The sequence below is a fragment of the Bos mutus genome, chromosome 16 (genome assembly GCF_027580195.1).
Source record: "Bos mutus isolate GX-2022 chromosome 16, NWIPB_WYAK_1.1, whole genome shotgun sequence".
In the NCBI taxonomy this organism is placed as follows: domain Eukaryota; kingdom Metazoa; phylum Chordata; class Mammalia; order Artiodactyla; family Bovidae; genus Bos; species Bos mutus.
In genome coordinates this window covers 22,715,886-22,743,204 of record NC_091632.1, presented here as the reverse complement: position 1 = coordinate 22,743,204, position 27,319 = coordinate 22,715,886, and the positions used below count along the sequence as shown (strand labels likewise).

The following is a 27,319-nucleotide window of genomic DNA, read 5'->3' as shown; positions in this document are numbered from 1 at the left end:
TCTTAGTTCCTTAACCAGGGATTGAACCTGCAACCCTTGCATTGAAAGCTTGGAGTCTTAACCACAAACACCAGGGAAGTGCCCTGGTTGTGATATTTTGCTATAGTTTTACAGGGGATAACTATGGGGAAAACTGGGAAAAGGGAAAATGGGACCCCTCTGTATCATTCCTTCAACTGCATGTAAATCTATAATTATCTCAAAATAATAAGTGTAATTTACACAAAAAGTCCTCATGACACAGGTGATGAAAATGAGGCCCAGAGAGTTAAGAGACTTGCCCTTGTTTCACAGCCAGTTAACAGCATAACCAGGGTTGGACCTAGTTCTTCCAAGTCCCAGCCTTTGACACTCAATGGACTCCTGACAATCCAGAAATGTGTGTAGGGCATCGAGGGCTTCTGCTGTGTCTGTGGGAAGGAAGTGTGATCTTGGTGCCCGTGACTTTGAGCAAAGTCCAGGATGCCTGAAGTCAAATGGACTCTGTGGTGGGGGATTCTGTGTAGGAGGACCCTAAGAGGTGGAGTTCTGCTAGCACTAACCACAAAAAGGTGCTGCCCCAACTGTGGCTTGGTAAGGTCAGAAAGGAACCTCATAGAAAGAGAAAAGTAGCCTCCTAGAAACAGAAAGTAGCCTAATAGAAACAGAACACTGATGTTCAGTCCATTCACCTAACTATACCCACATCCTCACAGACAGAAGCTTTTCCTATTCAACAGTAGGTCAACCCACAGGGTCTAGAGTCACCTGCTAGGGCAATGAAACACATTTTTTTTTTTTTTTTTTTTGCATCAGTGAGGGTTTTTTTTTTTTTTTAATCAAAATTCTCTCTTCTACTGTTTCAGGTCATTTACTCTTGATTTGTCCTGAGCAGATCTGAAGCAATGTTATTGTTGTTTGATATTTATTCATGAAATCTGGCCAGGGCTTCCCAGGTGACGCAGTGGTAAAGAATCCACCTGCCAGTACAGGAGATGCAAGTTCGATCCCTGGGTGGAGAAGATACCCTGAAGTAGAAAGTGGCACTCCAGTATTCTTGCCTGAAAAATCCCATGGACAGAGGAGCTTGGCAGACTACATACAGTCCATGGGGCTGCAAAGAATCAGACACGACTGAACGGCTGAGCACAACACAGCGTGAAATCTGGCTGCCCTTTAGTCTTCTAGGGTGAAATAGCCCAACTCCTTTATCCACTGGCCCTTAGGAATCTGAGACCAAGTTAGTCTCTTGTTATGGAATGTTCCAGAAGCTGTGGAGAAGACCCAACTTTCCATACCTCATAGCATTCATTTTTAGTGATTCACCTTTATTATAGTATTAATAGACCCTGCTAAATTTAGCGCACCCCGAGACACCCAGGATATGTATTTTGACTTAGCAAAGATTCATGTCACTCTGCTGGGGAATTTAAAACTTAATTTTAAAAATGCATGCACAGGACTTCCCCGGTGATACAGTGGATAGAAATCCTATCCAGTGCAGGGGACGTAGATTCGATCCCTGGCTTGGGAAGATCCTATATGCCTCAGAGCAACTAAGCCCATGCACCACAGCTACTGAGCCTGTGCTCTAGAGCCAGCGAGCCACATCTACTGTGCCCAAATGCTGCCACTATTGAAGTGTGTGTGCCTAGAGCCTATGCTCCACAACAAGAGAAGCCCCTGCAATGAGGAGCCTAGGCACCGCGAGGAAGAGTAGCCCCCTCTCACCACAACTAGAGGAAAACCTGAATATAGCAACTAAGACCCAGCACAACCAAAAAAGAAAAATTACACATCTTTAACTTAAAAGTACACATGTATTTAAAAATATACATGGAATAAAAGTACAGCTCTTTCCTGTGGATGGCGAAATTTGGATGTAGAATAAACCAATGGCCACCCGAGCCCATTTTAAGTCATGCAGACACCCATCTCTGCAGCTCATAGCAGTCTTGTGAATGGGCCCTGATAAGTCTCAGATACAGTTTACTTCTCTTTCTTTCCCTCTCACTCCCTGACCTCATCAGGGTGCCCTTTATTACCCCACATCCCTTGGTTTGCCTTCACAAGTGCCTGCGCCATAATCGAATGAGAGCTTGTTTTTGACTTCTGGTGACTTTGTCATGGCCTCACACAAAGGCTGCATCTGCAAAGCCACAGCAGTCGGCTGAGAGAGGCCATATTGACCGAGCAGGAGACAGACTCTTTGGAGCCATCATTTCATTGTGCAGTGAGTCTGGGGTGCTTAAGGGGAGAGTGAACCTCCACCAGGTTTCTGGTCAAGCTCTATCCCCACCCATTGCAGCCCACAACACCTTGGGATCCACTAATACACAAAGCGTTCTCTTGGGCCGATCTATTTACATTCTTAGACTTCTGCCTATCTCCCTAGAAAAATGGGTCAATCTGAAGAATGTCTATCTTCCCCCACAAAACTCTTATGAGATAGTTTGCTCTAAGAGACGTGCTAGACACTAATGGCTAAAACACACAGGTTGAGATGAAGCCAGCAAGATGGAACTCAATTCAGTACAGTACAGTACAGTTCAGTCGCTCAGTCATGTCCGACTATTTGCGACCCCATGAATCACACCACACCAGGCCTCCCTGTCCATCAACAACTCCCGGAGTTCACTCAAACTCGTGTCCATCGAGTCAGTGATGCCATCCAGCCATCGCCATCTTATCCTCTGTCGTCCCCTTCTCCTGTCCCCAATCCCTTCCAGCATCAGGGTCTTTTCCAATGAGTCAACTTTTCACATGAGGTGGCCAAAGTATTGGAGGTTCAGCTTCAGCATCAGTCCTTCCAATGAACACCCAGGACTGATCTCCTTTAGAATGGACTGGTTGGATCTCCTTGCAGTCCAAGGGACTCTCAAGAGTCTTCTCCAACACCACAGTTCAAAAGCATCAATTCTTCAGCACTCAGCTTTCTTCACAGTCCAACTCTCACATCCATACATGACCACTGGAAAAACCATAGCCTTGACTAGACGGACCTTTGTTGGCAAAGTAATATCTCTGCTTTTCAATATGCTATCTAGGTTGGTCATAAATTTCCTTCCGAGGAGTAAGCATCTTTTAATTTCATGGCTGCAATCACCATCTGCAGTGATTTTGGAGCCCAAAAAGATAAAGTCGGACACTATTTCCACTGTTTCCCCATCTATTTCCCATGAAGTGATGGGACCAGATGCCATGATCTTCGTTTTCTGAATGTTGAGCTTTAAGCCAACTTTTTCACTCTCCTCTTTCACTTTCATCAAGAGACTTTTTAGTTCCTCTTCACTTTCTGCCATAAGGGTGGTGTCATCTGCATGTCTGAGGTTATTGATATTTCTCCCAGCAATCTTAATTCCAGCTTGTGCTTCTTCCAGCCCAGCGTTTCTCATGATGTACTCTGTATAGAAGTTAAATATTTAACTTCTGGGTGACAATATACAGCCTTGACGTACTCCTTTCCCTATTTGGAACCAGTCTGTTGTTCCATGTCCAGTTCTAACTGTTGCTTCCTGACCTGCATACAGGTTTCTCAGGAGGCAGTTCAGGTGGTCTGGTATTCTCATCTCTTTCAGAATTTTCCACAGTGTATTGTGATCCACACAGTCAAAAGCTTTGGCATAGTCAATAAAGCAGAAATAGATGTTCTTCTGGAACTCTCTTGCTTTTTCCATGATCCAGTGGATGTTGGCAATTTGATCTCTGGTTCCTCTGCCTTTTCTAACACCAGCTTGAACATCTGGAAGTTCACGGTTCATGTATTGCTGAAGTCTGGCTTGGAGAATTTTGAGCATTACTTTACTAGCGTGTGAGATGAGTGCAATTGTGCAGTAGTTTGAGCATTCTTCGGCATTGCCTTTCTTTGGGATTGGAATGAAAACTGACTTTTTCCAGTCGTGTGGCCACTTCTGAGTTTTCCAAATTTGCTGGCATATTGAGTACAGCACTCAATAGATTTTGTGAGAGGCTCTAGAGAATAAAAAAAAAAAAAATCTCTGATAAAGGCATCACTGCAGGATTGAGAGTTGTGTTGTGATGAAGGCAGATGGGGTGTTATCTACCCTGTAGTCCCACAGCAAGTTGTAAGAGTTCTCCTAACCACCCCATTGTCTTTCTGAAGAGAGGCATTGTCAGCAACAGAGCAGAGTTTTGTCACTGATCAAGTTCCACAATGCTGGGATGACCCAATAGACATGCCCCCATGGCCCTTCACTGCTCTGGGCTAATCCAAGGAGATAGCTCATGCTTAGGAGAGGGCAGATTCATCTATCTTTTTACCTCTGATCGCCTGCCCTGATCCTGGAGGACTGAGATCCTGTCCTATACTCAGTTCTTTTGGTCAAAAACACATCGACCAGTATCACGCAGATGGAATGGCTCTCTGGAAGAAAAAGTCCCCAACTGTTAGAGCAAGAAGTTTTCAATGCCAGAATAAGGGGCCCAAAAGATTTGGAAAAAGCACCTGGATAAGGATAGTGATCCTTTTCTTCTATTTGTTGGGGGCATAGGAAGGGCAGTGAACCTTCTTGGAAGGTAAACCTCTCACATTTGTTTACTTTTCATTCTAGTTTTTTTCAATTTGTCCCCACTCTTATTCCTCCACAGAGTCTTTCTTTAATCTTCCAATTAAAATGGAATTGTAGGGCTTCCCCTGGTGGTCCAGTGGTAAAGAATCCACCTGCCAATGCAGGAGACATGAGTTTGATTCTTGATCTGGGAAGATCCCACGTGCCTCTGAGCATCTAAGCCCCTGTACCACAACTACTGAGGCTGTGCTCTAGAGCCCGGGAGCTGCAGCTACTGAAGCCTGCATGCCTAGAGCCTGTGCTCTGAAATAAGAGAAGCCACCACAATGAAAAGCCAGCACACCACTAGAGAAAGCCCGCATACAGCAATGAAGACCCAGCGCGGCCATGAATAAATAAATAAGATGGAATTGTAGCAGCCCGCTTTGAGCACCTGGGGTACTTATGTGTACTTTTATAATTCTTTACCATGTCTGCCTTCTCCACCAAAGTGGAAGGTTCTGTGTTGCTCCTGAAAGAGAGTTTAGCCATTAGAAAGAGCAGTCAGTGGGTTGTAAGGACAGAAACTTCATGAAGCTTTCCTGGGGATGAATAGACAACCCTTCCTCACTGCCCTGCCCCTTCCTTTCTACTTTCTGCCCTTTAACAGTGTTGACACCCATCCTATGGTCCAGAGAGTGGTACCCACTGAGACTGTGTAGGGGGAGGAACCTTGCTGAACAGGAGGTGTGGATGATGGAGCCTCAAGTGAACTATCTAGATAGAAAGAAGCATGCAGGGGAAGAAAACCCGATAAAGACTGCCAGGGAATTGTTTGGTATTTCTCAGATTTGAAAGGGATGGGCTGGAGTTTTAAAACTATAAGGCTTTTAAACAGCCTGCCCTAGGTTTCATTCTGCATGACTTATCCTTTTTCCATAGGCTGCCTGGTCTCCCTTAGTGCATTTACTACTCCAGTTGGGACCAGCAGTTCATGTCTTTTCCTATTTATAGGTTAACAAGTTGGTCTGTAAAGGTATCATATCATCATCTCTGTAACTGTCACTGACATCACCATCACCCACACATGTCCAGTGCCTCATAGCTTACAAAGTGCCTTCCTGTGCACTCTTACCCATGCTAACAACAGCCCTCTAAGGACATTCTGCAGTTGGAGTTATGAATGCTGAAATCACTGGCTTTTCCTTAGGCCTTGAGATGGGTATTTTCATGGTATAAGAGTAGAAAAAGTGAAAGTGCAGTTGCTCAGTCGTGTCCGACTCTGTGACCCCATGGACTGTAGCCTACCAGGCTCCTCAGTCCGGGGAATTTTCCAGGCAAGAGTACTGGAGTGGGTTGCCATTTCCTTCTCCATGGGATCTTCCCAACCCAGGGATCAAACCCGGGTCTCCTGCATTGCAAGCAGACGCTTTACCATCTGAGCCATGAGGGAAGCATAAGAGTAGAGACAGGGTCATAATGTCTACTATTGTATAACCTGGGAGAGAAGGACCTTTTAGATAATTGTGTCTTTGAGTCCATTTTGCTGGCGTCACCTATTTGTCACCTCTCCTGGGTTTTTTTGCTGCAGAAATAATGATACCAGCCAAAATAAAAATACAGACATTGGTCATGAAGATTATGATAAGAAGAATAATTTCCCAAGCTGTTCTTTTGTAAAACAAGACTAAGCTCCCCTAGGTCAAGTTACATGCGGAATGATAATAAAGTAATAATAAAAATCATACTGAATAACATTGGTTCTTATATATATATATGTTCAGTTCTTTTTTCTAATTTTACCTCACAACTACCTTTCAGGTTAGTAAAATAATCATTACTATCTCCATTTTACAGATGAAAAAGGATCTTAGTTAAATAGCTCACTAACTTGGTATCAGAAATGGACAAAGATCCAGGTCACCTAGCTCCTGGACTAACATGCATACCTGTACTGGGCTGCTAAGGTGTAGTTCCCCATTGGCAGCCTGGGCTTTCTCAGAAGCCCCCCAGGAGGGAATGAATCAACAGAACGATAGACTGCTTTTTCTGATTGGCACACTCAGTAGGAATTTGCTTGCCCATTTACAGAACCCAAATCAAAGACATTATAAAATAATAACATTACTTTTTATTGTCCCTAATTATTAGCAAATAATTTGGTTTTAATAAATGAAATGTGGATTCAATGTAATAGCATGATTAATTGCAAAGCAGAAATAGAGACACAGACATAGGGAACAAACGTGATGGGGTTGATGGGATGAATTAGGAGATTGGGATTAACATATATACACTACTGGGCTTCCCAGGTGGCTCAGTGGTAAAGAATTTGCCTGCCAATGTAGTAGATGCCAGAGACATGGGTTTGATCCCTGGGTCAGGAAGCTCCCCTGGAGGAGGAAATGGCAGCCCACTCCAGTATTCTTGCCTGGAAAATTCCACAAACAGAGGAGCCTGGCAGGCTACAGTCCATGGGTTTGGCAAAGAGACATGACTGAGCAGGCATGCACCGTACCGCATATACACTACCATCTATAAAATAGATAACTAAGGAGAATATAACTACTGTATGGCACAGGGAACTCACTCAATGCTCTGTGGTGATCTAAATGAGAAGGAAATCCAAAAAGAGGGGATATATGTATTCGTGTGACTGATTCACTTTGCTGTACAGCAGAAGCTGACATAGCAGGGTAAAGCCACTATATTCCAATCAAAAAAGTAAAAATGAGAAAAATAGTATGTTTTAAAAGGACCACTGGATCCTTGTGGAATACAATAGGTTCATGAGTTATTTTAAAATGCACTTTGGTTTACTGGTTTTTGTAGAGTTCTTTTCAACGAGCTCTTTTCTTTTATTAATAAGTCTTCCTCTTGCCATCCCTACCTGTGCCAAACATATTCTTCTCTGGGGATAAAAATCACCTGATGCTAGGTTAGATCAAGGTCTTGTTTGATGTTTACTCACCCAAGCTGCACATTTGATCTCCAGGAAGCTTTTGCCCCCCGACCCAGAACAACTGCATCAGAGCCTCAGGGAATAGACCCCACATGTCTTTTAAAGACCTCCCTCACAAGTGTTTCTCATCTAAAGATTGAAGATAACAGTTTTACTTTATTATTTTAAATATTATTGCTATATTCTCATCATTATTCTTGCATATTTACAAGCCAGCTTAATTTTATAAGAATGTGTGCAACAGAGGCATTCTCTTCTGGGTCCCTCAGTCCTTTTTGACTGTGTTTTCCAGGATTTGGGGGGATTTTGTGGTAGCTGCAGAACTAGAAGAGGATGAGGGCCAAAGCTTCTGTAGACCAGTCTTTATTTCCATGATAACAGAATGGTATTTGCTGGTTAAATAAGTTTCTTGGAACAATCTCTGCCTAGTTTTTCATTTTCCCCTATTTGCTTGTGCTGCTGCTGCTACTGCTGCTAAGTCACATCAGTCGTGTCCAACTCTGTGCGACCCCATAGACGGCAGCCCACCAGGTTCCACTGTCCTTGGGATTCTCCAGGCAAGAACACTGGAGTGGGTCGCCATTGCCTTCTCCAATGCATGAAAGTGAAAAGTGAAAGTGAAGTCTCTCAGTTGTGTCCAACTCTTCGAGACCCCATGGACTGCAGCCTACCAGGCTCCTCTGTTCATGGAATTTTCCAGGCAAAAGTACTGGAGTGGGTTGCCATTGCCTTCTCCAGCTCCCCGCAAAAGAAGGAAGCTGATCTTTGGAAAATAAAATTCTATCATCTCACTTGTGAGGCTGGGTGAGCCATCAGGGATCACTCCCACTAGAATTACACTCCAGTATGTTAGTCCATGGCAACCCACTCCAGTACTCTTGCCTTTGCTTGTGGACGAATCACAATCTGAAATACAAAAGTTAATCAACAATCAAGTGGCTAATTGAAAAAAATATCATCTTTCCTCCTCTGTCCTCCCAAACGTTGACTGGGCTGCTATAAATGCAAATTTAAGTGTACTTTCCACATATCCCTAAGTATGTTTACATTAGATCTGTGTTATTCTTAGCTAATCCTGGTACAGAAAACACACAGCCCTGTTCAGGTCTCAGAAGTCTGTGCCAGGAGGGGCCCTAACCCAAAGCTGGGGATAGAGTTTCAAGAGCTATTTGTTTTTGACATGTTCTCTATGTGTGCTATGCACTCTCTGCCATGCGGGACCAGCAACACCTTAAAAGGAGAGAGTGGGCCTCCAAAACCTATGAGGAACCCTCTGAGTTTGGGGAAGGTTCTGAAAAGGAGCCAGGTCAGTCTTGGGACAAAGGAAGGCTCCCCCCAAAAGAAGGAAGCTGATCTTTGGAAAATAAAATTCTATCCTCTCACTTGTGAGGCTGGGTGAGCCATCAGGAATCATTCCCACTAGAATTACACTCCAGTACGGTAGTCCATGGCAACCCACTCCAGTACTCTTGCCTGGAAATTCCCATGGATGGAGGAACCTGGTAGGCTGCAGTCCATGGGGTCGCTAAGGGTCGGACACGACTGAGCGAATTCACTTTCCCCTTTCACTTTCATGCATTGGAGAAGGAAATGGCGACCCACTCCAGTGTTCTTGCCTGGAGAATCCCAGGGACGGGGGAGCCTGGTGGGCTGCCGTCTATGAGGTCACACAGAGTCAGACACAACTGAAGCAACTTAGCAGCAGCAGCACGTTAGTCCATGTGTATTCTAGCCTCAGACCCCTTCTCTGCCACAAAGTGAATGACCATAGGACCGTGCGGAGCTCTGTTCACTGGGAGGACCTTCTCTTGTCCCTGTCATTTTCAGGGCCAGGTCTGAGAGACACTGTCCTGCAGCTGTCATCAACATTCAGCCCTTCAACTTTCACACAAATACCAAGTCGATCCATTCATATGCAAGCTTGCGATTTTTGATCCTCCTTCAGTTAGTTGTTAACAGTCCCCTGCACCTCCCCGGGTGTGAGCTGAGGGAGGGCGTGGATGCAGCAGTGATGGGTGTGTGTATATGGGAGAGGGGGCTTCTGTGATGCAGCCTGCTTGTGCTCAATCCCAGAGGTGCCACTTCTTTTTTGTCATGAATTATTTGGGGGCCCGTTTGGCCTTATGACTTCATGGATATAACAGGATTCAGTTCAAGATGAATAGTCCTGGACTCATGGTCACTTGGTCTCACATGGTCAAGCATTCTGTTTCTTTCAGGGCCCAATACCATAGCTGGAGTTGTTTTTTCAAAAGGCACATTATTCATCTGCTTGCCAACTGCATGGCCTAGGTCCATGGGACTCTCCTTCTAGGACTTTCCACACATTCCACATAGCAGCTTTTCTTATCACTGATGCCTCTGACACCATTGGGTCTGTTGGATCATATGGTCCAAGTAGCAGGAATACCCGTATTGCTGACTGGACCTGCCAAGGGGCATTTGTCTGCTCTGTGCCTCACTCAGACCTGGCAGCCTTTCATGTCCTCCATTCCTCGGAGTAGCACATGCTGCCTCCAGACCCCCAAAGGCCCTCAGGTGTTGTGCTTCCTTTTTTGTACTAGGAAATATATAATGCAATAATTGGGCTTCCTTGGTAGCTCTACAGTAAAGAATCCGCTTGCCAATGCAGGAGACACAGGAGACAACCTCTGGGCTCGGAAGATCCCCTGGAATAGGAAATGGCAACCCACTCCAGTATTCTTGCCTGGAAAATCCCATAGACAGAGGAGCCTGGTGGGCTATAGTCCATGGGGTCGCAAAGAGTTGGACATGACTGAGCACTCATGCAAGCAAGCAGTGTAATAATTTATGGGTTGGGTTTTTTTTTTTTGAAAGGGTTTTCCCAGCATGCTCCTAACTAGTAGGCCTCTAAAAATTGTACAGAAATGGCAGGCCCCTGAATCTAAGTAGGGTTTATTTTTCCACTCTCTGGAGTGCCCGTGGGCTAGCCATCAGTTGCTCATCTGGCCTGATTAACATAATATCATCAATATCAATATGATAGATCAGTACTGCAGAATGTCCAGACAGCCTAGCTCTCTGTAGACTTTGTTCAGACTCTTTGTCAGAAGTGTTACCATAGCCCTGGAGCAACTTGAAAACTGCTTCTGATCCTCTTTTTAAATTGGGTTTAAAAAGAAAGCATTCACCAGATTAATGATGATGTACCATGAACCTGAGGCCATATTAATCTATTCTTGCAAATAAATACCTGATCTGGAACAGCAGCTGTAATCTGCCTACTCCTTATTTGAGCTTGTAATAACCTGCAGTTATCCTCCAGAATTCATGTAGTTTTTGCAGTGGCCAGATTGGTGACTCACGTGGAGATATTACAGGAACCACTACTCCTGAATCCTTTGGACACTTAAGGATGACACCAACCTCCACCATCTCCCCCTGGGGAGGAGGGAGAGGCAGTTTCCGATGTTCCCATTGGCCCTCTCACTATCATAACTCTTACCCCATAAGCTAAGGACCCAGTATGGGAGTTGGAACAAATATGTTAATTCTGATTTTCCACTCCAGGGTCAAGGAAGTCACACAGGTGGGTCTGCACACTCAGCGTTTAACTGTAACTGTGTTTGAAGTTCAGTGACTCGTAAGTCATGAGCTTGGTCCTAGGCTTTCTCCATTCTTCCACTGCAGAGCAACCAAAGAGGCCCTCTGGCCTCCACACCTGGCTTCTAATTGCCTGTGACTTTCACCCAATCCTCATCTTCATGCGGAGCACCAGCGGCAGTTAGTAATAGCCATCCAACACCGTCATCCTTCCCTCCGCATACCGCAAACACCTGGGGTATCTACACAGGCTGGTGCATCCCCTGCCACCAACACACCCTCCCAGATCACAGAAGTGAGAGTTCGAACAAGCTAAATAACCACCCAGTGCCAAGGGCTGTCTGCTTCAGCCACCACCAGGACGGGTACCTGTCTGCCAGCTTGGCAGCGAGGGGTCCAGCCAGTGAAATCCCACTTCACCCCCTTGCTTTTTTGGCATACATCCATGCTCAAAGGCTGGGTTCTTTGGAAGATGTTAAGATGAAGTTTAGGGTGCAGATATTTTTTAGAGATGAATACCTGTGAAAGGATGAGGGGCAGAAGTAGGACTGGGCAAAGGAAGCAGTCAACTTACAATGCAGACCCGACAGAACTGTGGGGAGATCTAGAGTGAGTGGTGCCCACTGTGGTCATCATGCCATCAGCTGAAGTGCTGGGCCTTTCTACCCCTCCTCGTTAAGCCAGCCCTAAAAGGGTGTGACTCAGGTGGGGTGGGGCAACCCTGAAGAAGCTGACAACGAGAGGCTGCCTGCTGACTGGCTGCACGCCCCTCGGCTGGTGGGAAGGGCCTGAGAGATGAGTCTTCAAGTCCACCAGTCCTCCACGGTGTAAAGAGGGGACGGTAAAGTGGGACCAATTTCCTCACGTGATCACAAGGAGCAGATAAGATAAGGCAGGTGAAAGTATTATACAGTGCCAACATTTTGGTAGGAATATTGTACTTTGGATGTTACTTAGAAATATATTGGCCTTTGCAACAACGTGAATGGACCCCAAGGTCATTATACTAAGTTAAATTAGACGAGAAAGATAGAAATACTGTATGATACCACTTACACGTGGACTGTAAAAAAGCTGAACGTATAGAAACAAGAGTAGAGTGGTGGTTGCCAGGGGCTGGTGATTGGGGGAACTAGGACATGTTGGTCAAAGGGTAGAAACTTGCAGCTGGAAGATGAATAAGCTCTGGAGATCAAAAGCACAGAGTTGTGATTATACTTGACAATAACTGTTTCATGTACTTCAAAATTTCTAGAAGACTGGGTCATAAATCTCACCACAGAAAGAAATGATAATTATGTGACATAATGAAAATGTTATCTAAAGCTATAGTGGAAATCATATTGTAATATATACATATTGTATACCTTAAACTCACACAGACTATATGTCAGTTACATCTTTAAAAAATGATATGCATTCATTAAAGAAATACCATTAAAATTGAAAAAAAAGAAATAGATTGGCTATCAGCGGGAGTTGAAACTTTCAATTTTATTCTCACCTTTTAAAAACTGCTTTTATTTTACAATGATATATAGTTGATTAACAGTGTTAGTTCCAAGTGTACATCATAGTGATTCAGTTGTACGTATACATAGATCTATTACTTTTCACATTCTTTCCCCATCTAAATTATAATGTATTGAGCATCATTCCCTGTGCTATACAGTAGATCCTTGTTGGCTATCTATTTTAAATATAGCAGTGTGTACATGTCACTCTCAAACTCCCAATCTGTCCCTACCCTCTTACTTTAATCTTTTATGATGATGATGTGTTACTTATAAGAGATTTTACTTTAAAATTTAAAAAAGCAACTTTTAATAAAATCCTCAGTTCAGTTCAGTTCAGTCTTGTCTGACTCTTTGCAACCCTGTCGACTGCATCACACCAGGCTTCCCTGTCCATCACCAACTCCTGAAGTTTGCTCAAACTCATGTCCATTGAGTCGGTGATGCCATCCTCCTGCCTTCAATCTTTCCCAGCATCAGGGTCTTTTCTAATGGGTCAGTTCTTTGAATCAGGTGGCCAGAGTATTGGAGCTTCAGCTTCAGCATCAGTACTTGCAATGAATACTCAGGACCTGGTTGGATCTCCTTGCAGTCCAAGGGACTCTCAAGAGTCTTCTCCAATACCACAATTCAAAAGCATCAATTCTTCAGTGCTCAGATTTCTTTTTTTTTTTTTTTTTTTTTTTTGACATCCAGACAGGTTTTATTGAAAAGATTTACTGCAGCTTTTGACTTCTTCAAAGAGCTGATAACCCTCATCCGCTTCTTCACCTTCTTCATCATAATCATCGTCATCATCTTCAATAGCTTCTCCAGTAAAGTATAACACTGATCTTGGGATTATACGCTCACGTAAAAAGTGACCAACTTCAAAGTCTGCAGCGAGGATAGCTTCAGAATCATCATCCAGATCTCCACTCTCAGGAACTTCAGGAGGGGCAAAAAAATTAAAGAAAGAGTCATTAGAAACTGTTTTGGTCACAGTACGAACTGTCCCACGTCCCTTGTGTTTCTGCTTCTTCTTAATCGTTTTCAAAGTGACATTCTTCCCTTTTTTCCAATCTATCTGGCACCCTGTACAACCCATAATTTCTGGTCCATCAAAAGAAAAGGGATCAGAATCATCTGGTTCTGACCTCATCCTATATGTCTTTGTCAACACTTCATTTGTGAAATATTCATTGGGTTCAAAGTGAAATTCTAAGACAAAACTCATAGGCTGACCAGCATCTGAGAACTTCACTTTAATATCTTTCAAGTGCTTCAGAATAGGCTCATCATGTTCCTGAACCATATCACTGAGCAAGTCAACATTCTTAAAAACGGTCAACCAAAACTCAGGAATTCCCTTGGGATCTTCTTTTTCTTCATCCTTTTTCTCATCTTCAACCTTGGCCTTTTCTTTTAGCTCCTCCGAAATTTCATCTTCCTCATCTGGTTTCCATTCACACTCTTCTTCTGTAGGTTCATAAATGGCATTAATGATCTCAAATCGCTTATCAAACAGAGGCTGATAAAGAACAGCATACTTTCTTTCAAGATCATGAACTTCCTCATAGAATTTGGCTTCTATCTGTGCACATTTAACTTGAAGGTTTTTGAGAGCATTCACCCGTCTTTTAACTACCCTAGGCAAGCTTTCAATGTATCCTGTTGGTGTTTCTACCAGACCATCAAGTCTTTCTTGAAGGGCTGCAAGAATCTGAGGATTTTGCATCATCTGAACAGTCAGCTGACGCGCTTTGATTTTTGTTTCTTCACCAGTTTCTTCTTCTTCTACTTCTTCAACATCATCCAAATCTTGATCAAGTTCAGACTGTTCTTTGTTGTCGATGTCTGCCATGTTGTACAAATGCCAAATATCGGTGGCGAGCGCGGGGAGCCGAGCGGCCCCAGCTGCGCAGGCAGTGACTCAGGGCGGCGGCGGGAGGAGCAGGAGGCGGCGCCGCGAGCAGATGGCGCTAAAAAAGACCTCAGATTTCTTTATATCCAACTCTTACATCCATACATGACTACTGGAAAAACCATAGCTTTGACTAGATGGACCTTTGTCGGGAAAGTAATGTCTGTGCTTTTTAATATGCTGTCTAAGTTTGTCATAGCTTTTCTTTCAAGGAGTAAGTGTCTTAATTTCATGGCTGCAGTCACCATCTGCAGTGATTTTGGAGCCCCCCAAAATACAGTCTGTCACTGTTTCCATTGTTTCCCCATCTATTTGCCACGAAGTGATGGGACCAGAACCTATGATCTTCGTTTTTTGACTGTTGAGTTTTAAGCCAGCTTTTTCACTGTCCTCTTTCACTTTCATCAAGAGGCTCTTTAGTTCCTCTTTGCTTTCTGCCATAAGGATGGTGTCAACTACATATCTGAGATTATTGATACTTTTTCCTAGCAATTTTGATTCCACCTTGTGCTTCATCCAGCCCAGCATTTCACATGATGTGCTCTGCATCTGAGTTAAATCAGCAAGGTGATAATATATGGCCTTGATGTACTCCTTTCCCAATTTGGAACCAGTCCGTTGTTCCATGTCCAGTTCTAACTATTGCTTAGAACTGGACCTGCATACAGATTTCTCTGGAGGCAGTAAGGTGGTCTGATATTCCCAAATCTTGAAGAATTTTCCACAGTTTGTTATGATCCACACAGTCAAAGGCTTTAGCATAGTCAATGAAGCAGTAGATGTTTTTCTGGAATTCTCTTGTGTTTTCTGTGATCCTTAGGGATAATATTAATAGATGCTGATTAGAAAATATCTCAGTCTGAGCCAAGGTTTGAGAGACTAGTAATACTGGCCCCGTTTTCTTTCTTCACCATCTTCAGAAACCAAAGCTCTTCCCCAGGTAGTGGCCTGGGGGTTCCTGCAGACCCATTTCCCAGTTACTTCCCTGTGAAAACAAAGGCATGAACCACAGAGTGACTGAAGACTAGGAGCTCTGGAAGCAGACAGATCAGCCAAAGCCCAGCTCTACCTCACTACTGTGTGCCTCTGAGCAGGATTATCATCTCACCCAGCAGAGCAGATTTCCAAACAGCAGCCGCCAGCAGGTCCAGAGCCTCACTTCTCACAGTGTTCATCCTTGGATGGACACATTCCCTGCCATGTTCAAAAGTCTCAGGGAAGGACCCTTGGTAGATCAGCGTGAGTGATATTGTCACATTGGGCTGACCCACTGAGCAAGAAGATAAGTAATCCCACGTCCACAAAGAGCAATCCCACGTCCAAGGAGCAGCAGCTGCACAGGCGCAGGAGGGCCGAGAGGTGCTACTCCGTGTTCAGGGTCAGGAGGGTCAGCAGTGAGGAGACACCCCTCGTCCAAGGTAAGAAGCAGCAGCTGCACTTTGCTGGAGCAGCCGTGAAGAGATACCCCACGTCCAAGGTAAGAGAAACCCAAGTAAGATGGTAGGTGTTGCAAGCGGGCATCAGTGAGCAGACACACTGAAACCATAATCACAGAAAACTAGCCAATCTGATCACACAGACCACAGCCTTGTCTAACTCAATGAAACTAAGCCATGCCATGTGGGGCCACCCAAGACGGATGGGTCATGGTGGAGAGATCTGACAGAATGTGGTCCACTTGAGAAAGGAATGGCAAACCACTTCAGTATTCTTGCCTTGAGAACCCCATGAACAGTATGAAAAGGCAAAATGATAGGATACTGAAAGAGGAACTTCCCAGGTCAGCAGGTACCCAATATGCTACTGGAGATCAGTGGAGAAATAACTCCAGAAAGAATGAAGGGATGGAGCCAAAGCAAAAACAATACCCAGCTGTGGATGTGACCGGTGATAGAAGCAAGGTCCGATGCTGTAAAGAGCAATATTGCATAGGAACCTGGAATGTCAGGTCCATGAATCAAGGCAAATTGGAAGTGATCAAACAGAAGATGGCAAGAGTGAGCGTCGACATTCTAGGAATCAGCAAACTAAAATGGACTGGAATGGGTGACTTTAACTCAGGTGACCATTATATCTAGGCAGGAATCCCTTAGAAGAAATGGAGTAGCCATCATGGTCAACAAGAGAGTCTGAAATGCAGTACTTGGATGCCATCTCAAAAATGACAGAATGATCTCTGTTCATTTCCAAGGCAAACCATTCAATATCACAGTAATACAAGTCTATGCCCCAACCCCAATGCTGAAGAAGCTGAAGCTGAACGGTTCTATGAAGACCTACAAGACCTTTTAGAACTAACACCCAAAAAAGATGTCCTTTTCATTATAAGGGACTGGAATGCAAAAGTAGGAAGTCAAGAAACACCTGGAGTAACAGGCAAATTTGGCCTTGGAATACGGAATGAAGCAGGGCAAAGGCTAATAGAGTTTTGCCAAGAGAACACACTGGTCATAGCAAACACCCTCTTCCAACAACACAAGAGAAGACTCTACACATGGACATCACCAGATGGTCAACACCGAAATCAGATTGATTATATTCCTTGCAGCCAAAGATGGGGAAACTCTATACAATCAATCAAAAAAAAAAAAACCGGGAGCTGACTGTGACTCAGATCATGAACTCTTTATTGCCAAATTCAGACTGAAATTAAAGAAAGTAGGGAAAACCACTAGACCATTCAGGTATGACCTAAATCAAATCCCTTATGATTAGATGGTGGGAGTGAGAAATAGATTTAAGGGACTAGATCTGATAGACAGAGTGCCTGATGAACTATGGACGGAGGTTTGTGACATTGTACAGGAGACAGGGGTCAAGATGATCCCCATGGAAAAGAAATGCAAAAAAGCAAAATGGCTGTCTGGGGAGGCATTACAAATAGCTGTGAAAACAAGAGAAGCGAAAAGCAAAGGAGAAAAGGAAAGATATTCCCATTTGAATGCAGAGTTCCAAAGAATAGCAAGTAGAGATAAGAAAGCCTTCCACAGTGATCAATGCAAAGAAATAGAGGGAAACAACAGAATGGGAAAGACTAGGGATCTCTTCAAGAAAATTAGAGATACCAAGGGAAAATTTCATGCAAAGATGGATTCAATAAAGGACAGAAATGGTATGGATCTAAGAGAAGCAGAAGATATTAAGAAGAGGTGGCAAGAATAAACAGAAGAACTGTACAAAAAAGATCTTCACGACCCAGATAATCACAATGGTGTGATCACTCACCTAGAGCCAGACATCCTGGAATGTGAAGTCAAGTGGGCCTTAGGAAGCATCACTACGAACAAAGCTAGTGGAGGTGATGGAATTCCAGTTAAACTATTTCAAATCCTGAAAGGTGATGCTGTGAAAGTGCTGCACTCAATATGACAGCAAATTTGAAAAACTCAGAAGTGGCCACACAACTGGAAAAAGTCAGTTTTCATTCCAATCCCAAAGAAAGGCAATGCCAAAGAATGCTCATACTACCGCACAATTGCACTCATCTCACACACTAGTAAAGTAATGCTCAAAATTCTCCAAGCCAGGTTTCAGCAATACGTGAACCATGAACTTCCAGATGTTCAAGCTGGTTTTAGAAAAGGCAGAGGAACCAGAGATCAAATTGCCTACATCAGCTGGATCATGGAAAAAGCAAGAGAAGAACATCTATTTCTGCTTTATTGACTATGCCAAAGCCTTTGACTGTGTGGAAAATTCTGAAAGAGATGGGAATACCAGACCACCTGACCTGCCTCTTGAGAAACCTGTATGCAGGTCAGGAAGCAACAGTTAGAACTGGACATGGAACAACAGACTGGTTCCAAATAGGGAAAGGAGTACGTCAAGGCTGTATATTGTCATCTGCTTATTTAACTTCTATGCAGAGTACATCATGAGAAACGCTGGGCTGGAAGAAGCACAAGCTGGAATCAAGATTGCCGGGAGAAATATCAATAACCTCAGATATGCAGATGACACCACCCTTATAGCAGAAAGTGAAGAGGAACTAAAAAGCCTGTTGATGAAAGTGAAAGAGGAGAGTGAAAAAGTTGGCTTAAAGCTCAACATTCAGAAAATGAAGATCATGGCATCTGATCCCATCACTTCATGGGAAATAGATGGGGAAACAGTGGAAACAGTGTCAGACTTTATTTTTGGGGGCTCCAAAATCACTGCAGATGATGATTGCAACCATGAAATTAAAAGACATTTACACCTTGGAAGGAAATTTATGACCAACCTAGATAGCATATTAAAAAGCAGAGACATTACTTTGCCAACAAAGGTCCATCTAGTCAAGGCTATGGTTTTTCTTGTGGTCATGTATGGATGTGAGAGCTGGACTGTGAAGAAAGCTGAGCACCAAAGAATTGATGCTTTTGAACTGTGGTGTTGGAGAAGACTCTTGAGAGTCCCTTGGACTGCAAGGAGGTCCAACCAGTGCATTCTAAAGGAGATCAGTCCTGGGTGTTCATTGGTAGGACTGATGCTGAAGCTGAAACTCCAATACTTTGGCCACCTCATGCGAAGAGTTAACTCATTGGAAAAGACCCTGATGCTGGGAGGGATTGGGGACAGGAGGAGAAGGGGATGACAGAGGATGAGATGGCTTGATGGCATCACCGACTTGATGGACATGGGTTTGGGTAGACTCCAGGAGTTGGTGATGGACAGGGAGGCCTGTCATGCTGTGATTCGTGGGGTCACAAAGAGTCGGACACAACTGAGCAACTAAACTGAACTGAACTGAGAAAATATCTGGTCAGCCTGGAAGCAGTTTGTGTGACCAAAGTTTCTTGTGTGTTTTTATGTTTTGGGTGGTGGGGTGGTGGCACGGAGAGCTGATATTTTGTCTTTTCTCTGAGAGAGGTAGTGATAAAATCCCTGTATCCTCCATCCCTGCCCAGCAGGAGTTCAGCAGCCTCTCTCACCTTTAATTTCACTGTCAGCATTATACATCTATTAAAGAAATGTTCACCTTTAGAGCTTGATTGTATTTAGATTTAAAAATTGTGGTCAGAAGTTCAATCACCAAGTTACCTATGGGCAGTGGGGAACTGGGAGGAGAACATCCATTTTAAAATAAATAATCATATCTGAGCTTAGAAAGACAAATTAAGTGTTTGGATCATATATATCATCAATTGCATTTTCTAAATCAGTTATTCGATCATGTTTGTGCTCCATCCTGCCCAACTCTTTGCCATCCCATGGACTATAGCCCACCAGGCTACTCGGAAATCCTCCCCCAGGATTTCCCAGACAAGAATACTGGAGCAGGTTGCCATTTCCTTCTCCAGGGGATCTTCCCAACACAGGGATCGAATCTGTGCCTCTTGCGTCTCCGCATTGGCAGGCAGATTCTTTACTGCTGCACTGCCTGAGAGGCCTTCCATTTAAATTAGGACAGGCCACAGCAGGTCAGGGGCCTCATCAGCATGGCCAGTGGACAAGTCAGATGATAATCTTCACCGGACCACGCTGGTCGGACCTCAGCCCTGTTCTCCTGACTGGCAGACCCTGTTTCAGGCTCTAATCCATCCACTCAGACCCTGACAATACCCAGCTCTGTTCTTCACGTTTTCAGCCTAGGGCGGAGTTCCCCTTCAGGCAAGAGAAGTAGCAGAGAGAGAGTTTTAGAATCCTAGATTTGTGATGGCTGGTCCAGGGTCCATCTCTGATCTCTGGCCATATTTTGACCCGCTTCCCTTTCTTCCTCCAAACTAGGTTGACCTGCCAACTTGCTTGAAGAAGTCATCCACTGGGTTCATTAGATGTTGTCTCTAAAGAAGCTGCTATGATTGGCTTGGTGGTTTTGGTATATATACGGTGGAGGCAAATCACCCCAGAATTTCCAGCTCTTGAGGTGTGCACTGGAGGATCAGATGTGGTGGAAAACAAAACACAGGGTGCGGAGGTTGGGCATGTGCCTGGGTGGATTGGGTTGGGTCAGAGCATTCAGCCTGGGGCCAGTCTCCTGTACTGGCTTTCATCTAACCCTGGCAGTGAAGCCCATTCTAAGAATGGACCTTGCTGTATCAGGAAGCAACACTTGCCAAAGATGTGCCAGAGAAAGCTTTCTTTTTATTTTCCTTCTTTCTCTCTCTCTCTGTCTTGTCTTGTTTCCTTTCTCACTCTTTCACTCTCTCTCTCCCTTTGTCTTAATAACAAGTGATGAAACTTTCACAAGTTTGGGGCTTGGGGCCAGTGTCTTCATCCCGGAGCTCACATTTGTGTGTGATCAGTTAACTGAATTGCCCAAAAGTGCAAGAGCGGTCACAGGGCCCCAGCCGGAGTCTTCCAAAGAAGTTGGCTCTGATCTATGACCCAGACTTCCCCTTGGAAGCAGCTATCTGGTTGCCTCATGAGACCAGACCACCATGCCTCCCCTCTCACATGACCACTCCAGGACCACCCTAGCAGCATCTTACCATGAGCCAGCATATTATAGTGCCTGCAGACAAAGCAGCAGCCTTTCACTGCTGCTTCTAACTGCTGGGCTCCCTGGGTGCTTAGAACCCGTTAGAAACAAAAGTATCTCAACATATAGCACCATGGCCGCAGGCCTGACTGGAGTCTAACAGTTGTGCCCTGCGGTTATTTTGCCCGTTGTGGGTGAACCTCAAACAGTTAAGAACTGGGCCTCTGCTCCCGCCACCTCCCCTGCGTCTCAGACGTTTCTCTTTACCTCGTAAGTCTGCAGAAGAAGACAGGCAAGTGTTCAAGAACAGACTGTCTCATGAGATTTCCTGTACTTCCTGCTGCTGCCTCGGCCACGCTTCCCTGAGAAAGACCTTCTCATGACAGATCAGCACTTCTGCTGCCAGTTGTGGCAGAGGCCAGATTAAAGAGGAATGTGAAAAAGCAAAATCATGAAGAAATGTACCCTATACCTTTTTTTCATGGGGCGGGGGGAGAGTACAGGCAAAAGAGATGATGGCTTGAAAAAATTACATGTAAGCTCATGTAAGGTCTTCTAGGTGGTTCAGCGGTAAAGAATCCGCCTGCCAATGCAAAAGCCGAAGGGAATGCTCTGGTTTGATCCCTGAGTCAGGAAGATCCCCTGGAGAAGGAAATAGCAACCCACTCCAATATTCTTGCGTGGAGAGTTTCATGAGGAACCTGATGAGCTACAGTCCATGGGATCACAAATGAGTCTGACCATGTGACTAATACACATACGCGGTATTTTAAAGCAAATGAGATGTGCTATTTCATTGCCTGTAGCACGATCTCAGGCCTTTGTCTTGTCCTTGTCTTGTCCCTTATCCTAGAGAGAACCTGTGAGTGACTCTCCCCTGCCTCACCCCAACCACACAGCCACTCTGAGTGTCTACCTTTTTTTTTTAAGATGATAGATTGACAGGGAAGAACAGGGTAGTCACCACAACATGACAAGACCCCTGGCCTATGTATATTCTCAAAGCCTCAAGTCTGGTTCAGCCAAGAGCTAGAGATGGCCAGGGGTCAGTGGTCAACCTGGGATGGCTCTGCTACACTTGGAATCACCCCTGAGCCAAAAGCCTGTGGAGATCACAGCACCCTGAGATGTCCACAGAATTCTAGATAACTCTTGAGGGAAATACCTGACATTCCCAATCCTTTTTGTCCCTTCATTCCAGAGAGTTATGGGATTAACTTCCTTGGATCTCTGAATGGTCTGTGGTCTCTTAGGTATCTGGTATCTGGAATACATTCCCCATTTTCATCTGGACCCATCTTATACCTCTTAATTTCGGTCACTCACTTGTGTCCAACTCTTTGCAACCCCATGGACTGTAGCACACTAGGCTTCCCTGTCCATCACCAACTCCTGGAGCCTACTTAAACAAATGTCCATTGCATTGGTGCTACCATCCAACCATCTCATCCTCTGTCATCCTCCCCTTCTCCTCCTGCCTTCAATCTTTCCCGGTATCAGGGTCTTTTCCAGTGAGTCAGTTCTTTGCATCAGGTGGACAGAGTATTGGAGTTCAGGTTCAGCATCAGTCCTTCCAATGAATATTCAGGACTGATTTCCTTTAGGATGGACTGGTTGGACCTCCTTGCAGTCCAAGGGACTCTCAAGAGTCTTCTCCAACACCACAGTTCAAAAGCATCAATTCTTCGGCGCTCAGCTTTCTTTATATCCAACTCTCACATTCATACATGACTGCTAGAAAAACCATAGCTTTGACTAGACGGACCTTTGTTGATAAAGTAATGTCTCTGCTTTTTAATATGCTACCTAGGTTGGTCATAACTTTTCTTCCAAGGAGCAAGCGTCTTTTAATTTCATGGCTGCAGTCACCATCTGCAGTGATTTTGGAGCCCCCCAAAATAAAGTCTCTCACTAATAAAGAGTAGTCCTCTCCAAACACATTTCTCACGCAAGAACCCAAGAAGCAGAAAGTCAAAGACAGGGGAGCCAGCCTCTAAGTTTAGCTGGATAGATAAAAAGCCATGCCATCCCATTCTGAAGACTCCATGATGGAGATGTCACTCTCCCCATTCCTCTGCCATTGCTTCTCTGTGTTCACCTTGTCCCCGAGTGTACGCATTGTCTACCTGCCTTCATCTGAAACAAAACAGGAAGTGACTTACTTGAAAGAGAATATAAATCAAAGCTAGCTACGGTAAGAAGTATTAAAAAGAAAAAGCACACACAGAGTTGGGCACAAGATAGTGCCAGGGATGAAGTTAATACACAATGCAGCTCCCAGGCACCTAGCAAAGGTTGTGAATCTGGCCCCGAACTGTTGAGCAGGAGATGAGAAAGGGGGAAGCAGATGAGCATATCTATTCATGGGGCCCAGAGATATGCATGGCAGAGAGCCCAGGTATGTTTCTCAACTCCAGCAGCTTCCCCTTCCCCTAGCATGCTCAATGCACAGGTCCTTCTGGGCCTTTGGTCTCACAGCTCACACCCTGACTGTTTCCTCATCGCGTGTCAGCCACCTGGTCTCCTTTTTGTTTCTTGAAAACATCAAGGTCATTTCTGGCTTCATTTTTCCTCTTTCCTCAGATCTTCACACGTCTGACTTGTTCTTGTCATTTGGACCTCAGCTCAAAGTCCCATCCTTGGAGAAGTGGTTTCTGACTGCCGACTCAAAAGCGATTCCTCTTCCCTACAAGCCTATGGTGAGATTGCTTCACTCTGCTTGTTTTTTCTCATAGCACCTAATCACCGCATAAAAAAATTTAACTCATTTATTTGATAACATAGTTATTGTGTGTCTCTCCCATTACAAAAGGTCATGAGCGCAAGACCTAGGCTGTACCCCTTAAGAGAGAGTCTAGCAGTTGAGAGGAGTCTCGGTGAATATTGGCTGAATAATTGAACGAAGGCTGATGCTAAAACTGGGGAAAGCTTTTTCTGAAGGGTCCTTATAAAAGGGACACAGAGCAGCATAACAGGTGTATTCTGAGCAGCATCCTTACAACAGTCACTGCGAGGCATCTCCGCAGACTGTCTTCTTTTTTAAGATTTATTTCTTTATTTCACTCTATACGTGGCTGCACCGGCTCTTCATTGGTACACACGGGCTTTCTCTACATATGATAAGTGGGCGCTGCTCTCTAGGTGTGGGGCATGGGCTTCTCATTGCAGTGGCTTCTCTTGTTGCAGAGCACAGGCTCTAGGCGTCAGTGTTTGTGGCCTGTGGGCTCAGTAGTTGTGGCTCATGGGCTCTAGAGCATAGGCTCAATAGTCGTGTCACACAGGCTAAGTTGCCCTGCATCATGTGGGATCTTCCCGGAGCAGGGGTTGAACCCATGTCGCCTGAATTGGCAGGTGGATTCTTAACTACTGGACCACTAGAGAGCCCCATCTCCACAGACTCTTAATTAGTATCAGGTCAGCTCGGAGCAAGGAAGAAGGGGAACTCACCAGGAGTAGTTTTATCTGTACTCCCTTCTACTGATAGAACTGATAAAACTACTCCAGGAATAGTTTATCAGTTCTCCTTTCTCTCTGACTTCAGTCTCACTTGCTGCAACCAAAGACCATTATGCCATCCTCAATAGATTCAGATAAGAGTTGGCTGCCATTTTCTGCCCCCCAAAAGTCATTTTTATAAATGCGAAAAATTCTACAAATTTGCATGGAAGTGTTGAGCAGAGTAGTGTTAATGACTCAGATTAGTTCTTTAAGGGATCTGTGTGCTTTCTGTGGAAAATAGACTCCAGGTGCAAGCATTGGACTGAGAGGTCAGTTGGGAGGCCATAGTGGAGGCCAGAGTGATGGTGGCTTAGACCAATGTGGCTACAGTGGGGACAAAAAGAAATGCTTAAAATAAAATTGATAGGATTTGCTAATGAAATGGGTATAGGATATACGCGAAGCGGGGAGGAACAATGTCTCCCAAGAATTTTAGTTTGAGTCATTGAGTGAAAGGTGGTACCATTTTGCTGATGTAGGATGCTGAAAAAGGAGGGTTGGGTTTTGTTTTTTGTTTTTTTTTTTGTTTTGTTTTTATTGTTGTTGCTATTGTTTTGTTCTTTGGTTGTTTTTTTTTTTTTTTTTTTTTGTCAGGAGAGGTGTTAAGAAATGTTAAAGAGGGAAGATAAGTGAGAAGCTCTAAAAAAATCCAACTCTAACAGTATAAGTTATTCCAGTGTAGAAGAAAGAGGATGGCATCTGAAGAAGCTCATGCAGGTACAGAGTTTGTTATTTAACAAACTCAGATTTTTTAAGTCAAAAAAAGTTAGAATGGCAAAGAACTATGCCCATGCATTGCACAAATTTCATTTCTTGGTTTTGATATTATATTATAGTTAAGTAAGAAGTACCATTGGGAGACACTGGAAGAGTGGTACTTGAGATCTCTGTATTATCTTTGCAATTTCCTGAAATCAATCATTATTTCAAAATAAAAAGTTTTTAAAGTGACCCTTGTTCAAGAGAAAGAAATAACAACAGATACTTTAGAGGTTTGAGTTGACTACAAGGTATTGTGAATCAGTGCTGTGATGTGGGTGACGAACTAATGCTGATGCAGTTAGGATGAAAAGAAGTAAAACATTTCCGAAGAGGGATTGTAGAAATACCAGTCTCTTATGTTCAGGTCAGTCCACATCTGAAGCTGGAAGTCCAGTTCTGGGTATCACACTTCCAGATTGACAACCACACTGAATGAGAGCCAGACCAAAATATCCAGAATGGGGCAGCCCTGTCATATAAGAAATAGTAGAAGGAGGCTAATTTATCTACCCAAGAAAACTGCAGACCTCCGTGAGACATAACACGTGTCTTCAAATACTTGACAGACTGTCATTTGGCAATCAAATTTAGATGAATCTTTGACATCCCTTAGCTGCAATGAACTTACACTTTCTCTTCACAAAATGCCAGAAATACTTTTAAAGAACACTAAGAGAAGCCGTTTAGCCATGCTAAGATTTCTGATTTTTTAAAACAACAGAAGCAGAATAAATCTGGAACATCAAAACGGTCTCCTACCTGAGTCTTAACTGTTAATTTCATTTGATTTGAAACTGTCACTAATTTTAAGGACTCTCCACTTTATTACCGCCACTTTCAAGTATTTCCTCCTGCCACTGTCAAAAGAGCTTTTAAAATATAAGATCTATAACTCAGAGTTCTGTCAGCCTTTCACATGGAACCAAGAAGTTTTATTTTTGCCTTGACTAGCAAACATGGGAGCACAGCACTTTTCCAATTTCTCCTGATTTATGTAGGGAAAAGAAGATGGATTTAATACTGCAAGATTATATTGATACCTCTTCAGTTCATATTAGCTTATACACTGCAATGAAGTTGAGACAGAAATTTAAGAAGAAAGAAATACTAAAAGGCTACAAAAAGTACAATGATAAAACCCAATGAAAAGAATCTTGCAGACACTGATTTTCATATCCTGATTGTGATGAAGGCATTAATTACACATTCTCACTATTGTGTGTCTGTTCAGTCTGCTCATGAATTTTTCTAATTCTGAACCCCCACACAGAAAAAAAGTCAAAAACAAAAATGTTGAACATCATCATGAACCAGAAACTAAATACAGAACATTATTCTTCTTTTAAACAAAACCAAAACCCTTGTTACACCTGGAATGGGGACTGATTGTGGTTCTGTGTGGTAGCTGTCTTACAGTCTCATACCATTTGCATCATCATTGGGAACAGGCAACAAGCAAAATAAATAAGTAGAGATATAACTTGTTAGATGAAGCAAGTATTACAGAGAAAAATAAACTAAGAAAGGAGATTAGGAGATGCTGAGATAGAGGCCTAAAAATGAGATAGTAAAATAAGCAAAGATCAGAGAGACGAGCAGTTCAGGAAGAGTCCTGGAAGTGTGCCTGGCATGTTCCAGGCAGAGTTAAAAGCATGAGAAGTCACAGAGAAACTTGCAGGCTACTGTAGGAACTTTGGCTTCTACCAGTGCGAAGAGGATCTGATGGAATTTGAGAGAAGAGTGACCCGATCTAAACTACAGTTTAATAGGAGCACTCTGACTGCTGCATTGAGAATAGATTGGATGAACTGGGAAGGGACGTCATAAGCAGAAGAGGAGCAGTCAGAAGACTGTTGTCATGATCTGGGTAAGAGCTAATGATGACTCAGAGCACAGGGACAGTGGTTGAAATGGGGAGAAGTGATTGGGTTCTGGGTTCCATTTTGAAGGTCAAGTTTACAGGTTTTTCTAATAGATTTTTTGTGGGATGTGAGAGGAAGAGGAGTGTCAAGGAAGGGTGAAGTTGCCATTCACTGAGAGAGGAAGATAGGCTGTGGGAGAGAAAGTTTGGGAGATGGAGGCTGTCAGAATCTCACTGCGGGATGCTTGGCTGGATATGCCTTAGGTCAGGGGTCCCCCACACCCAGGCCACAAACCTGTGGCATGTTAGGAACTGATGACACAGCTGGAGGTGAGCGGTAGGCAAGTGAGATAAGTTTCATCTGT

The 27,319-nt window shown here is 43.9% G+C and overlaps 1 protein-coding gene and 1 long non-coding RNA gene across 2 annotated transcripts in view; both read right to left on the bottom strand.

Annotated features, from left to right (window-relative positions):
- Window positions 1-3,579: 3,579 nt before the first annotated feature.
- Window positions 3,580-27,319, bottom strand: part of LOC138991181 (uncharacterized) — a 34,594-nt gene continuing 10,854 nt past the window's right edge. The window contains exon 3 of the long non-coding RNA XR_011467142.1: window positions 3,580-3,951. This is a non-coding gene — a long non-coding RNA (uncharacterized lncRNA). The remainder of the gene's footprint in view (window positions 3,952-27,319) is intronic.
- LOC102279781 (nucleosome assembly protein 1-like 1) lies at window positions 13,216-14,507 on the bottom strand. The gene has a single exon (XM_014481865.2). The coding sequence runs from the start codon at window positions 14,368-14,370 to the stop codon at window positions 13,231-13,233; it is 1,140 nt and encodes a 379-aa protein (XP_014337351.2). The 5' UTR covers window positions 14,371-14,507; the 3' UTR covers window positions 13,216-13,230.